Raw genomic sequence first — 15,014 nt, forward strand, 5'->3', positions numbered from 1 at the left:
GAGAGCGGTCTGAGAAATAGTTCGAGAACCAGCGGAGAAGAGGGCCTGCAATTCCTTTTGATTCATGTTTATTCAATAGTCCCTTATGCCAAATCCTATCGAAAGCTTTTGAAATATCACAAAAAAATACTCAAACTTCTTTCCTGGTATCTAGGGCTTGACAAAATGTATGATAGAGAGATGCTAATTGATTGACTGTTGAGTCATTGGGTGTCATCGTTGTATATATGTTTCATTGAATGTATTATTTCTATCATGCAATGAAGAACCCTTTGTTTCAAGTTACTTAATTAATAAGTCAAATCTTGAATCTTGAAGCTTGTTACCCGATTACTTTCTAATTCACATTGAAATTCACGTTGCAATCTTATGAACGTATATGAATAAACTGGGTATTTTAATCGCAATATTTTCAACCGCATATAACTATTTGTTCCTTTTTGTAACCTCGGCGCATTAATTCTTTTAACATGCCATGTCAAAAAGTAAGTATTGATTACGACCTACAAACTAAAATTTACTAAACATACATTGACAGGCCCTCTATTGTCGCCAACGTGTTCTTAAGTCGATAAGAGCTCATATTGAACGTATGAGTTTAATTGTATTCATATTAAAATTATTTATAGTAATTAACAAACCCAAATTTAAAATGTAAACCCTGTTAAGAGGCACAAGGGATGGACCAAAACGACACTGAACGAAAGACACAAACGTACACACACGACAAAAGACAACACACTGAAATTCTGTGTTATATTGACCAAGACTTATTGGCAGGGCTATTCCTACTCTGTACGTGTTTTGTGTTGGTGTTTCTTGGCCGATTTGGTAATTTTAAGATGAAACAATAAACACTATAACCAACAAGTTTGTAAAATTTCAACCTGGGTGCATGTTAGTTTGGTTGACGACTCTTTCGCATTAGGACGTGCCAACGAGAGTGACTTACCAGACAGACAGAGAGGCATAAATGTTTATTGGCGTAAACATATTATATAAAAGTTTTTTGGACAGAATATAAAACATATCAGCACGAATATAAATAGTCAGTATGGTAACAACGATGCATGACCTAAATACAAAGAAAAGAGAAAATATAAGTGAGCTAAATAAAAGAACATACAATAAGGTATCGAAAAAAAAGAAAAATCAATCTTTGTGATATATAATAAATTTAGTAATAAGATTTTATGGGAGGCTATTTACAAATGTCATGATACTTGAAAGATCTAAACGATGTTATTTATATAACAATTTCTTAACAGAAATGTTTGATTTAAACCATAAATGAGTATAACTTTTTGAACAATCGTTGTACAATAAATGAAGTTTAAATAAACTAAACAAACACAATCGGTTTGGTACTATGAAGCTCATACATTGTATCATCGGTATTTACATATATATGCCTAGTTCAGTTACTGACTACGTAACAAGAGATATATGAACGAGTTCAAATTTATCTGCCGTCTTACCTATATCGTTCTGAAAAAAAGTGTGTGGCTGTTTGGCCTTGTAGAAATTCTTACTACTATTGTTTTGCATATACACTGTAGCTCCAAAACCATACAGATCTACTGTGATCAATATTCCGAGTATGCGATTTCTTACTATCTCCTTTGATAATATGGGCGTTCTTTTTGCACACGACATGTCATTATATATTACCTAGCTATGTTATTGAGTTTTTGACATATCGTGACTCATTATTATTCGAATTAAAATTCGATGTACACATTTATGCTGAACAAGTTTCACGATGGTTTGATAAGTTTACACTTTTTTGCTTTCAACAACATTCTATAAGTTCAACAAGTGACCTAGTTTTCGCCTCGACAGAAAATTTATGTCGATCAGATAAAAGCTGTTGTTGCGAAATTATGTGTACTGAAATGATATTTTTAATCGAGGACCATAACTTTTTATCTTATAGTCCGATCTGGACTAGTGTCAATCTTAACCGGTCTGAAAGCGATAAACATTTGTTCAAAGTTTAGATAGGTTTCTTCAAAAATTTTAATAATAGAGTGTTTCCATGCTTATTTAGGGCTGGCGACGGGACAGACGGACATCCGCAATTACGATAACACTAAGACCGTTATGTTCATATGTGCTAATTAATGTCACAAATGCATACTATCACAAAACTGCTGTGCCACGGTACATATATGCCCTCATTTTAGAACTAAATTAATCCAAAAACCTTGCTTTGTTTTGACATAGTTCGTTTGCGTTTGCTATAAAAGTATCAGATGGCAGGCGTTTCATATCCTAACATATTCCATTTAGCACAAGTCGGTCTGTAAAGCGTCAGGGAACTAAGGCAATAATTCCAACTGTATTTAAGATTGGGATTTCTTGTTTGAAAAGATGGAGAAGCCACACAAAAAATGAATATATTTAGCATATTACGACTGACGTAGTCCACCTATCAAACTCTTATTTTGATTTCTACTCGAAAATAGGATATTAATCGTGCCGTAATATCTCTTTCAAACGTTTTAACAACAATAATATTATCGGGTTTTTTAAAGAATTATTCTGTAAACTACTAAATTCAAAAACAAATCAATACTTGATGATTGTAATCAATTATAAAAAAACAAATGATGAATCAACTCTAACAAATCACATTTGACAAACTGTGTAAAGCAAATCGCCTCTGTAATTTATTGACTTTTCAATAAATGACACATTGACAAATAAAATACGATTTGCATTTAATAATCATTCTGATTGTCTAAAAGTTCCATAACAGAATGAAAATTCATTCCGACTAAAAACAATGTCATTAATATAAACGAAAGTCCATAGCTGGGTCTACAATTTCCATATTTTAGCAATCTGGCGAACGTTTAGGGTCGGCATTGTCCTTAAGTGAACATATTTTGAGGATATGTGTTTTCTAGATTGGGTGTAAAAGGACGCCTGAAAAGGAATTGGCCTTTGCGTCATTCGAGTCCTTCACAGCAGTCGCAAGTACATCATTGCTGTATGTGGATTTGACGTAGACGACGTCATTGACGTCAAGCTGCACGATACTGTTTCCGGTAATGCAAGGGTAGCCAGATACACTGTAAGAATGTCCATATGTCACTACGTCTTCTTTGGCCACAATGTTGTAGAATATGTTTTTTTTGTTACCGCACACAGACTAACAGAAAATAGATAGGTCCCGGCAACTGGTGCTGTAAATTCTCCAGTTGCAGAACTGTAGCCACCGCTAACGTTTTCGAGCACGTCAGTGAAGATGATTTTGTCGTTTGCAGTTGATAGGGTATAATCCGAGACTTCCCAAGCTCGGAACAAAACTTTAATGTTTTTTGCTAAAAAAAAAAGAACAAAACATATGAAAGTTGGAATTATTTACGATATATTCTCGCTACAAAAAAAATCAATTTTGTTTTATGATCGCTAGGAAGAAGTTGGTGTCGCTTACCACCTTTTCAGTCATTATTTAATACATGCGTATTGCATTTAACACTTGTATATTTTTAGAAGCGAGATAAAGTATATGCTCGTAAGCATTATCGTAAGCGAATTCTCTATTTGAGTTTTTGTTTTGTACATTCCATAAATTGTCTTGTTGTCTACTTTTTATGTCAATTTTCAACGCTTAATCCTATGAATATGTCATTTTTAACTTTGTATACCTTGAATTCGGATTTGCAATAAATATAGTTTAAACCAAGTATGTGTTGCAATTAAACAGGTGGAATTTTAATTGCCCATGTGATGCAAACTATATACACATTTCTTGAGAATATTTAATATTAAACATACATTTCTTGTAGTTGTGCACAAAACAAGCACACCTCTGGATTTGAAACAAAAATGAAGTACTTATATCAACAGAAATGTGTGAACTTGATGAATATAAATTGGAAAAATATGTGTCTATAATAGCTTGAATAATATTACCATTGAACTGGCAAAAACGCAGTTACAGCGCAGTAACAATTTCTCAGAGTGAAATATGTTGTTTATGTTTTTTTCGCTCATTATTTAGCAATAATTCCGCACTGTTTCTCGTTTCTTCAGTTACATACAAAAGGGACATTCAACTAGATCGTAGCGAAGATAATCCGTTTACGTCATTTCCGACTAACTAGGTCTGGTAAAATAAAATATAATAACGTTATTAAGGAAAAAGGTCATATTAATACACTTAAATTGTATGCAAACCTTTTTAAAAAAGTAGTGCTTATTAGATTGTTCAGTGGGTAAAAGAAAAATTTTGATATAAATCTAAAACTTGTCATATAATGAAACAGTTATTCACTAGAGAGTCATATGAAATGATATTCATTGGCAAAACATAATATCGGTCAATATGACTTTCTTCCACTAAAAGTCAGATACCTTATTTCATCATTTTATACAATGAACTTCTTTAAATGTTCATTAATTGGAAATTAATACTAAAAAATAATCTTAAATTAATTATATTAATATAATAAGTGACACTTACATGTAGATAGTTGCTGCATCATGTCAATCAGCGTCTCGTTAACGTGCTTGTCAAACTCCTCTCTTTCATTTCGCAATACTTCCAAATCAGTATGAATGCTATTTCTCTGTTTCTCAATTTTTCCCATAGTTTCATTTATACGCTTTTCCCACTTTTCATGTTCAATTTCCATGCGAATCATTTTCTCCAATAGTTGCTCATCGTACTCAAATCGTGATTTAAAACGGGGCTCATCACCGAATACAAAAGAAAATGTACAAAAAAGAATGAAATATTTCTGCTGAGCATGCATTTCGAGTAGTTTGTATGGGTCCAAAGCCGGTTGTGTCTGCAACCAGGTATCGAAGACAAGTTATTTTATGCTGAGAATTTTCCTTCGATGAAGCATCCTTGTTTTGTTATATGTCTGTTATAAACTGAAGGAAGTGCTATTGGTTGGGGCTTTGTTATCTTGCAATCAGTTTCGTTTGAAGAAAATTATGTTTCCTAAGGGATATCGCAAATTTGCCACAGGTGTCTATTGTCAAATCAAGGAAGTTCAAGATAAGCAGCATTATTATACAGATTTATATCTAGCTGACATGTGTTTTAGTATTTTCCACTTTATAATGATCCAAGTGCGATGAGTCCTAGATTTATATCTTAATTTTTCCCACGGGAAATTGCGAAAATAGTGTTTAACTCTGAAGCCTGACTTATAATATATTTGTTTTTGAGAACCAAGGCTAAGATAAACAGGATATGGCAATCAATTCAGACTGATTTGTTCGTGAAGCAAACGTCCGTTGAGAAACAACGTATGCCTGTATTCAATAATGCAATGAGTTTTCTTGCAAAACATGTTCAACTTATTGAACCTAGTATCATAACATCTACTACGCGGTATTGTTTAAGAAGACCTCAGGCTTGTTGCACGAGAAATCTACGCCGTGATAATAATATCTTGCTTAAAATGCGGAAACCGATTAAACGGTTATAAAACAAGTTCAAAGTATATTTTGTCAAAAGCGGCATCTACTACCTATGGCCATTACAAACATAGTCACGGCGAAATACAAAATATGAACACATACATCAACCCGCAATAAGTAATAACTAATTGTATAAGAGTGACGAAAACATGACAATTACATTTTCAGGTAAATGTATGATATTTCGCTGCAAACAAATATGAATACATGTTATTGATCAGATACACAACTAAAATATATTAATCAGCGTACCTGGTCGTTTTGCAAAATCATTTGGATTTAAAAACAAGAAAACTGTCTGCTTGATACTAAAGGTTATTCAATTCGACGCTTAAGACGTTGATAATAACACATTACCCAGTATAATTTTATGCGAATTTAAATGTTAAAGTTGATACACATATCACTAAAAATGCAAGCAAATGCATTAACCGTCTTTCAGAGACTGAAATGTTGAGCGAAACTGTTAACCGATAAAAGAGATTACAGCACAGCAAAAATGAAGAAGTTCTTTTTTTTGTTGCTTATAACATAATAAAGTGACCTTTGTATAATTATGGTACGTTTTCAACAATATATATAAACGGACGTTTATGGCTGTGGGAACCATCAGTGAATCTCTTGAAGGACGTACCATCGCATATGTATGAAAGAATCCGAGTCTTTTCTCAGCCGATTTTGTTTTCGGGCTGCACGAACGTCGCCTTGGGGACTGATTTTTCCGTGATAAATTAAAGTTAAACTTACTTAAGTAGCAAGTTTAAACAAACAGTAACGTAGGGTATAGTGCACGTTATGCTGTCTGCATTCATGTTTTCTTATAGATGTTTAGAAATGGATAACGACATATATCACACATCAAAGTGAACTATGACGTAAGGGAATGAAAACATTTTCTGAATAAAACGATCTCGGCTTACAAAACAATACTTGAAATATGCATAGACATATTATTGGTCTCAATAAAAAAAGGAGAATGCATTCTGTAATTTATTTTTACTTTCTTATGATTGATGAAAAAAGAAACACAGCAAACTATATGATGCCATTTAATAGCTCTTCAAGCTCATATTCCTTGGGTCGGTGGTTCGATACATCTATTCCAGACGTTATAGTTTTACATCTCAATTGTTTAATGAAAGCCGTTTGTGTTTTTACGAGCTGTTCCAAGAATTGGTCTTACGCTGACACACTTGAAAATGGATGTAACAATATTTGCATATTCAATCAGGTCTCTCCAGGGTAACCTATTTTCCATGAGGGAGTTTGAAAGGTATTCAAACTTTTTTGTAAAATTTACAGAATTATACAGTCTGCAATTAACATTAAATATGGACTATTTCTGTTCTGTTACATTCCATTCTTATTCTGTCACTTGCTGTCATTTTTCGAAGCATGGATTGACTATATGGTTTTGATTAGAACTACTTCAGAAGGACGCCTTGAAAGGAATTCGACTTTGCGTCAAAATCATCATTCAGTCCTGCTTGCAAAAGTTCGTCTTGTGTATAAGTGGTTTTGACGTAGACGACGTGATTGACATCAAGCTGTACTATGGCGTCTCCTGAAACACAAACCCATCCCGAAACCCTGTACGTGTGTCCATTTGCCACCTGCTCTCCCTTGGCCATAATAGCGTAGAAGATACTTTCAGAGTGTGCAGCGCAAAGGTGAACAGTGAAAAGGTAGATACCCGTGACTGGTGCTGTAAATTTGCCAGTTGCAGGATTGTAGCCTCCACCGACATTGTAGAGCATTTCGGTGAAGATGATTATCTGATTTTTTGTTGACAGAGTGTAATCAGCAACCCCCCGTGCTCGGAACAAAACTGTTGCGTAAAGGAGAAAACACAATTAAGTCACACAGGTTTATGTTATATTTCTGCTACAAAGACAATTGGGTTTGTTTCATTATTTAGAAGAAGATGATATCACTTTACTGTTTTCATCTTCTTTTTAGTTCATTCACATTACATTTCAGTTGCAAGTTATAGTATTAATTTTGTTTTGTACATATATCACTTGTCTACTTTTCATGTATCATTTCTAAAGGTAATCCTTTAACGGTGCTCAAGCCTTGTTTTGTTTTTTTTTGAAAATGTTATATTGAAAAAAAAAAACTAAAAATAATTATTTGTTGGTGCGCATTAACAGGAGAACTTTTAAATGTTCATTTGTTGCATTTAACAATCTCCTTTCGATAGGATTTGTAATATTTAACTTTATTTATTAATGTATTATTTAAAAAAAAATCTCTTTGATTTAATAACAAAGTACTTTCCATCATAAATTTTGCAATTTAATTAATGTACTAAACTATATGAAAGTTTGAAACTTTTACTATGTAACTGGCAATAACTCTATAACGGTTTATCAATAAGTAATATATATATATATATATATGCTTTGCGTTTAAACCCGTTTCATTTCATTTTCATGCATGTGTGAAATTTAACTACATGTATAAATGTGTTTTTTTTTGTTTTAAAACAAACAAACACTTGGATTTGAAAAACACAAAGTACTTTCCAACAAGTATATATGTGAATTTAATTTATATACTAGATTCTATACTAAATTCAATTATGTTACTATCTAAGAGGCAAAAACGCATTAAAAGTAAATCCATAATTAAGTAATAATCCTTCTAATCGCAACTAAGCATCATTTATTCTAACATCTATAAATAAAGAGTAAATCACGATCAGAGATGCATATCATATGAGCCGCGATTTTAGCCCTTTGGATAAATATTTGCTATAATAATGTTTTAAGGTGTTTTGATTAAATGTTATGTCAAGTGTTTTGGTTTTCTCTTTTCATTACTTTGAAATAACGTCAAATTGCTACCCATTTCTTCAGTTACATATATAAGAGACATTCGAGTGGACGTAGTGAACACCATCGAGTGACAACACTTTTTACTAACTAGTTCGCTAAAACGGGATTTCGGATATTGTTTCATTTAAAGAAAACTTGTATGTACAAAAATATATCGTCAATATGACACTCTTCTACTGAATACGATATCACATGATGATTCACTCGTCAGAAAATGTATCATAATACTTCGTTTCGTAATTTTCCTCACATGAATTCATCCAGAAGGCTCACTGTGTAAGCTAGTTCAAATGATCTAAAATTGGGAATTAATACTGAATTATAAACATAAAAAATGATAAGAAATAATAAATGACACTTACGCTTAGACAATTGCTGCATGGTTTGAAAGCGCTGTTTACTTAAGCAGTTCCATTGACTGCATTGAACCACCTCATCGTCTTAACCGGTAAAATTGCTTTTTACCTGAGCAGTCCCACTGACTGCATTGAACCACCTGATCGTCTTAACCGGTAAATTGCTATTTACCTGAGCAGTTCCATTGACTGCATTGAACCACCTCATCGTCTTTACCGGTCAATTGCTATTTACCTGAGCAGTTCAATTGACTGCATTGAACCACCTCATCGTCTTAACCGGTAAATTGCTATTTACCTGAGCAGTTCCATTGACTACATTCAACCACCTCATCGTCTTAAACGGTAAATTATTATTTACCTGAGCAGTTCCGTTGGCTGCATTGAACCATATCATCGTCTTAACCGGTAAAATTGCTATTTAACTGAGCAGTTCCATTTACTGCATTTAACCACCTCATCGTTTAAGCCGGTACAATTGCTATTTACCTGAGCAGTTCCATTGGCTGCATTGAACCACCTCATCTTCTTAACCGGTAAAACTGCCATTTACCTGAACAGTTCCATTGGCTGCATTGAACCAACTCTTGATCTTGACCAGTAAAATTGCTATTTACCTGAGCAGTTCCATTGGCTGCATTGAACCATCTCATTGTCTTTACCGGTAAAATTGCTATTAACCCAAACAGTTCCATTGACTTCATTTAACCACCTCATCGTCTTAACCGGTAAAATTGCTATTTACCTGAGCAGTTCCATTGGCTGCATTGAACCACCTCATCGTCTTCACCGGTAAAATTGCTATTTATCTGAGCAGCTTCATTGCCTGCATTGAACCACCTCATCTTCTGAACCGGTAAAATTGCTATTTACCTGAGCAGTTCCATTGGCTGCATTAAACCACCTCATCGTTTTCACCGGTAAAATTGCTATTTACCTGAGCAGTTCCATTGGCTGCATTGAACCAACTCTTGATCTTGACCGGTACAATTACCAAGGAGGAGAGACGTTACAACGTTCTGACAGGTCCTCTGCCTCGTCTTTATTCCATCGCCACAGCTACCGGAACACTTGCTCCATGCTGACCACGGTAGCCAACCGACTAATCAAAAATAAAGCGTTAATAACATAAGGAATTTTAAAGTGCGATTTTCATAATTATATTAGAACAATGTGATTTATCATATAATTAAAACGCATCAAAGGAACAGAATTATAGTTACAAAAATATAATATTAACTTATCCAACACAGACATTGTCACTTATAAGTGGCACATCAAAATCCCACCGAAGACTTTGATCTTATCAAAATGACTACATCAATAAATAACGAAGAGTACAAGCCGCATATATATTAATTGCATCTATATTATAACAACACGAACACTATTTATACCAGGGCAGTCTGAACCGATGCAAGAATCATAATTGATGTTATCTCCAAAGCAGAAATTTCCGTCTGAGGATGGCCAAGGGTTGTCACATTGTCTGTCCCGTCTCATCAGGCCATTACCACAGGTGGAGCTGCATGACCCGAATGGACTCCACTGACCCCATCCGCCATGAACTTTTGAAAAAGAATGAATGCATTAGCAATTATAGATTTAGCTTATAACAACAATCAGTATTTATCTCATGATAGACCTTGTTTCCGTTTTAATAAAACAATCACGTATTGTTTTTGCATTATACATGAGTAATATAACAGTATCACTGCGCCCGTTTGTAAATAATTTAACCTTGAAACACTAATTACTTAATGGGTAATACTCAAGCAAGTCATACTTGTGTATTTCTTATTTTGATGAAATGGTAGATATCTGCTTGGATAAGATATTTCAAAAAATATTAAAGTCATAAAAGGAAAACGTGATCTTTCTTCTTGATTCCATGAAAAACACTTTTAAAATCATGGTTACATTTTGTATTCAAACAGATAATGACATCTTGAATTTTGTTTAAAAAAATATGGCATTACAGGGGCGTAGCTTCATTTAGGCACTGTTGGCCTACACATTTTTATCAAAAATGAATAAATAAAAGTTACTTTTAATGACTGAAACCTGGTCGTCTTGTCTGTCCTACCCATTCCCATTTCGGTATGTGCGTACTACATTTATGACATAAAATAATTCAACAAGACTCATAATAAATATGTATCATCTGCTTTTATTGCAGAATTTTAATTTAAATTTGCATTTTTTTTTTTTAAATAAAATGTTTATTGTTTTACTTACGAAACAAATGTGTTAAATTAATATGTACTAGTTTAAGAACGCTAATATTGGCTAATCGACTGTGGTGTAGTGGTATGATGATTGACACCCACACGAGCTACCCCGGTCCGATTCCTCGATCCAGCATATAAATATTAATAAAAAATATTTCGCCACTCATAATACTTTTGTAACCAGTTGGTGATTTTTTTTTACTTTCGTCTGTCTGTTCGTCCATTCGTCCGTCCGAAACCATTTTTCTAGAATTATCTCAAAATGTTTAACACTGAAGTATTTTGCTTAACAGGACATTTGGAGGCAAACAACGAAAACTGAATGGTAAATGGCCATTGGAGAACAAATGGTTGCGGTATTTTAAGTCAAAGGATGCGATATATTGTGTGAACTGTTGCCTGTTTGGAGGTTCTGATGGCCGAGAGAAGACGTTAACATCTGGTATGACTGATTGGAAGAACTTGTCATCGTTGGTTAAACGTCATAAAAAAGAAAATTGTCATAATAATGCTTCCGCTCGAGTTGAAAGTTATCAAGACATACAGTTTGGATAAAGTGAGTCTATTAACAAGAAACTGTCGGACTCCGCTAGGACAACAGTGGTGAACAACAGACATGTCTTGCATAGAATAATTAAAATAATAGTTCTCTGTTCAAAGCAAAACATACCACAACGAGGGCTTACAGAGGAAACTAGTAATTTCTACGCAATACTTACTGCATTTGCACACAATGATGAAATTCTGTCGGAGCACATAGCTAGCGCACAATATAATGCCAAGTACATTTCCCCTGACATCCAAAACGAACTTATTGACATTTGCGGTGAACAAGTCAAAGAAAGGATTTTTAGCGACTGTCGGAACCGTCCATAATTTGCAATAATTGTCGATGAAGCTACCGATAAATCAACTAAAAAAAAGTTGTTGCTCTGTGTCAGATTTGTTGACATTAAGGGTACAGTAAGAGAGGATTTTTTGGGCTTCGATCAGTGTGCCTCTGTCAAAGGATTTGAACTTTGTGCCAATATTATGTCATTTCTCCAGGAAGCCGACCTTGACGTCTTAAAAGTTCGAGCGCAGAGTTACGATGGGGCATCAAACATGTCGGGGAAATATCGGGGAGTTGAGTCTCTTGTTCGTGAAAGATCACCGCATGCTAACTACGTACACTGCAAAGCGCATTGCCTTAATCTCGCGTTGGTTCACAGCTCCAATATTCCTTGTGTTCAAACAATGATATCAACTGTCCAGGACATAAGTTTTATGTTCGATTACTCTGCGAAACAGCTAGCAGCTTTCGGCAGGGATACTTTGCTTTGAATTCATTATACCATTGATAGTGGCTGAACATGTGATTAGTTCCACGGTTGCATTAACAAACCTATTGCAAAAAGAAGATAACGATCTGTTACATGCAATTGGTGAGGCTAAGGTCGTCATTCATCTAATGAACAATGAGCGAAACGACCCAGACGTGTGGGGCGTTCTCTTTGAAAAAGTTACAAATGTTGCACCAGAATTCGATATAATCCCGTCGAGACCAACAAGGGCTGGTAGGCAAAATCACCGCGCTAACCCGGATGTAGATACAGTTTCCGACTATTGGAGAATAACACTGTTCAATGTATTAATTGACCATTTGATACAGGAAATGGAGACCCGCATTTTAAGCAATGAAGACCGCTTCGCGGCAGAGTATCTTTTGCCAAACCGATTGTCAGGTCTACATGATGAAATGCTTCCGTCCATATATGCCGCATATGCTCCAGATTTCCTGCATTCGTTTGAAGCTTTCGGTAACGAAGTTGCGAGGTGGAGAGGTCGGTGGAATATCGCGGAAAGTAGACCTCGGCTCCAAGATACGCTCCGACAGACGAGCAAAGATTTGTACCGGTGTATCTATAGCATTCTCGGAGTACTGTTGACAATGCCACCGACATCAGCATCATGCGAACGATCGTTTTGTGCTATGAAGCGAATCAAGAACTATTTGCGGTCGACCAGACAGAATGTCATCGTTAGTATTACTGCATATTCACAAGGACATGGACGTCGACATTAATAATGTAATAATTACATTCGCTTCAAGGAAGTGCAGGAATCTAAACTTTTTCTGAAGCCAGTGCAGTCGGCCTTTGCTACAGAAAGTGTTTGATTTGTACGATTTCTACCTAGTACCGGTTTCTTACTCTGATTACTTTTATTGACATGGTCGGTTATATATTCATGTCATAAATATATTCTGAATACAGTACGGAGAGTTTTTCAATTATCGTTTATTTATTGTTTCTTGACAAAAACTGCAAATTTATAAAACTTATTTTCCCTCAAAAAATTCCCCAAAAATGCCCCAAAATACAGCTGCGGCGATATAGGATTTCAAACAATTTCGGAGGGGGGGGGGGGCATGCCCCCGGACCCCCCTAGAACGACGGGGCCTACACATTGAGATTTGCCAAGCTACGCCTCTGCATTATAACAAAGTATTAAGGATTAGAAAATTTGATTGTGTGATACGCTGGGTTCATAGGATGGCCGTAAAGGTATCCAGTAAGTGGCAATATTACATGTTATTAATGGAAATGTTTTTAAATTTCTTAGATTTCTAAGGCGACACGATCATTCTCACTTTTCTAGCATCTGAGATGTTCTTACAAATTGAGAAGAAATTTCGAGAAACCTTGCATGCACCCAATCAAAAACTCACACACGGAAACGTTTTAGTGCTAATGCATTTTAATATACTAGTGAGTTCTTAAAAATGAAATAGTAATTTAATGAAACGGACATTTAGAGCTGACTTTACTTGTACAATATATTGTCGATCTTTTTAACGTATGACCAATCTATACATCGCATGGGCAACATTTAAAGCTCAATTTGTGCTGGGAACATTATCACTTTATTGTAAACGATCGTTTTTGACCCCAATAAACAGGCAGCCTTTATTTTTATTTTGAATTTCAATACGTTTTTTTTTTTAATTGCACAAATGGTTCATTTTTCAAGGCTTTGAGCCAAAACACATCCTTAAACCTATTATTGATTTATTGAAGGCATTATTTCTCATGTAAAAACTACAAAAGTGATAATGTCAATATCCCTATCATTATGTTGTATTGTATTGCACCAGTCAATTGTAACCACACCCCTAACAAGGTCCGGGGAAATGCGGGGACTTTGACTTTCGGTCCAGCCAACCCCGGGTAAAATGCCCGCCCTGCGTGGACGAACAAATGGAAAAATCTCCGCACAATGCCCCCGCACCCAGGGACCATAGGTAAGGCCCATTCCCCGCTATATTTTGCGCAAAGATAAAACATCGCATTTATCTGGCACCAGAAGGGTAAAAACACGGCCAATTTCCCCGGTATACCTTCGGACCTGGGCTGGCCGTAGTAACAATTGACTGGTGTGCATGTATATATAAACTCAAGTTTGTGTTTTTTTTCAGGTATCTTTAAAGAAAGAAAGAAGAAGGGTGCTAGTTCCATCAGTAATCATTTCGCTGTACAAAATACGTTTTTAATTGAAATCAACTATTCAATTAATCTCAATTGCAAACAAGTACTCAATTAAAATCGAAGATAAAATGGTTTATTCCTATTCAGCAGATCACACGTCCCATGGAACCTTTGTCAACTTTGAGCTCCAGCAAGCTGTTCAAGTTCTAGATGTCCGTTTGACTTTTGTTCATCACACTTTATATTTTACACATAACATGGTCATTTTTATCTGGAACTACATTTCCTGATTTATTAATTATATGCGTGCAATTTTCTAAAAACGAGTCACAATAGTCTCTAATGGTTTGCAGAATTGATTTTTGTATTAATTATTTACTTTAAGGACAATTCACCAAATCCTTTGTTACAAACAAAATGGTTTAGATCAATCACTAGCCGTATAACCATTGGAGCCACAACGTTTTATCCCCATGTTCTAGAGCGTTGTCCCATAAAAAAGATGCCTTGGATTATATTAGCGAATAACAAAACGTTGTGACTCCAATGTTCACGCGGCGTTTAACAGTTACACGTCAATTTCGGGCTCCTGACAATTATTCAATTATGATTTGAATTTTGAACGCTGGAATTAAAATATCAAATTAAATTAAATATCGTCATTGATGATCAGAA

At 35.0% G+C, this 15,014-nt stretch overlaps 2 protein-coding genes across 2 annotated transcripts; both read right to left on the minus strand.

Moving 5' to 3' along the window:
* Positions 1-991: 991 nt before the first annotated feature.
* On the minus strand, positions 992-4,858 carry LOC128240799 (uncharacterized). The gene is made up of 2 exons (XM_052957686.1): positions 4,475-4,858; positions 992-3,329 (listed from the first exon to the last, which is right to left on the minus strand). Exons 1-2 carry the CDS (start codon positions 4,764-4,766, stop codon positions 3,100-3,102), a joined length of 522 nt encoding a protein of 173 aa, XP_052813646.1. The 5' UTR covers positions 4,767-4,858; the 3' UTR covers positions 992-3,099.
* Positions 4,859-6,869: 2,011 nt separating this feature from the next.
* On the minus strand, positions 6,870-11,114 carry LOC128223300 (A disintegrin and metalloproteinase with thrombospondin motifs adt-1-like). Its single transcript, XM_052932612.1, has 4 exons — positions 11,075-11,114; positions 10,039-10,209; positions 9,579-9,743; positions 6,870-7,273 (listed from the first exon to the last, which is right to left on the minus strand). The coding sequence occupies exons 1-4, from the start codon at positions 11,112-11,114 to the stop codon at positions 6,870-6,872; spliced, it is 780 nt and encodes a 259-aa protein (XP_052788572.1).
* Between the last annotated feature and the right edge of the window lie 3,900 nt (positions 11,115-15,014).

This window comes from Mya arenaria, chromosome 1, assembly GCF_026914265.1.
Source record: "Mya arenaria isolate MELC-2E11 chromosome 1, ASM2691426v1".
In the NCBI taxonomy this organism is placed as follows: Eukaryota; Metazoa; Mollusca; class Bivalvia; order Myida; family Myidae; genus Mya; species Mya arenaria.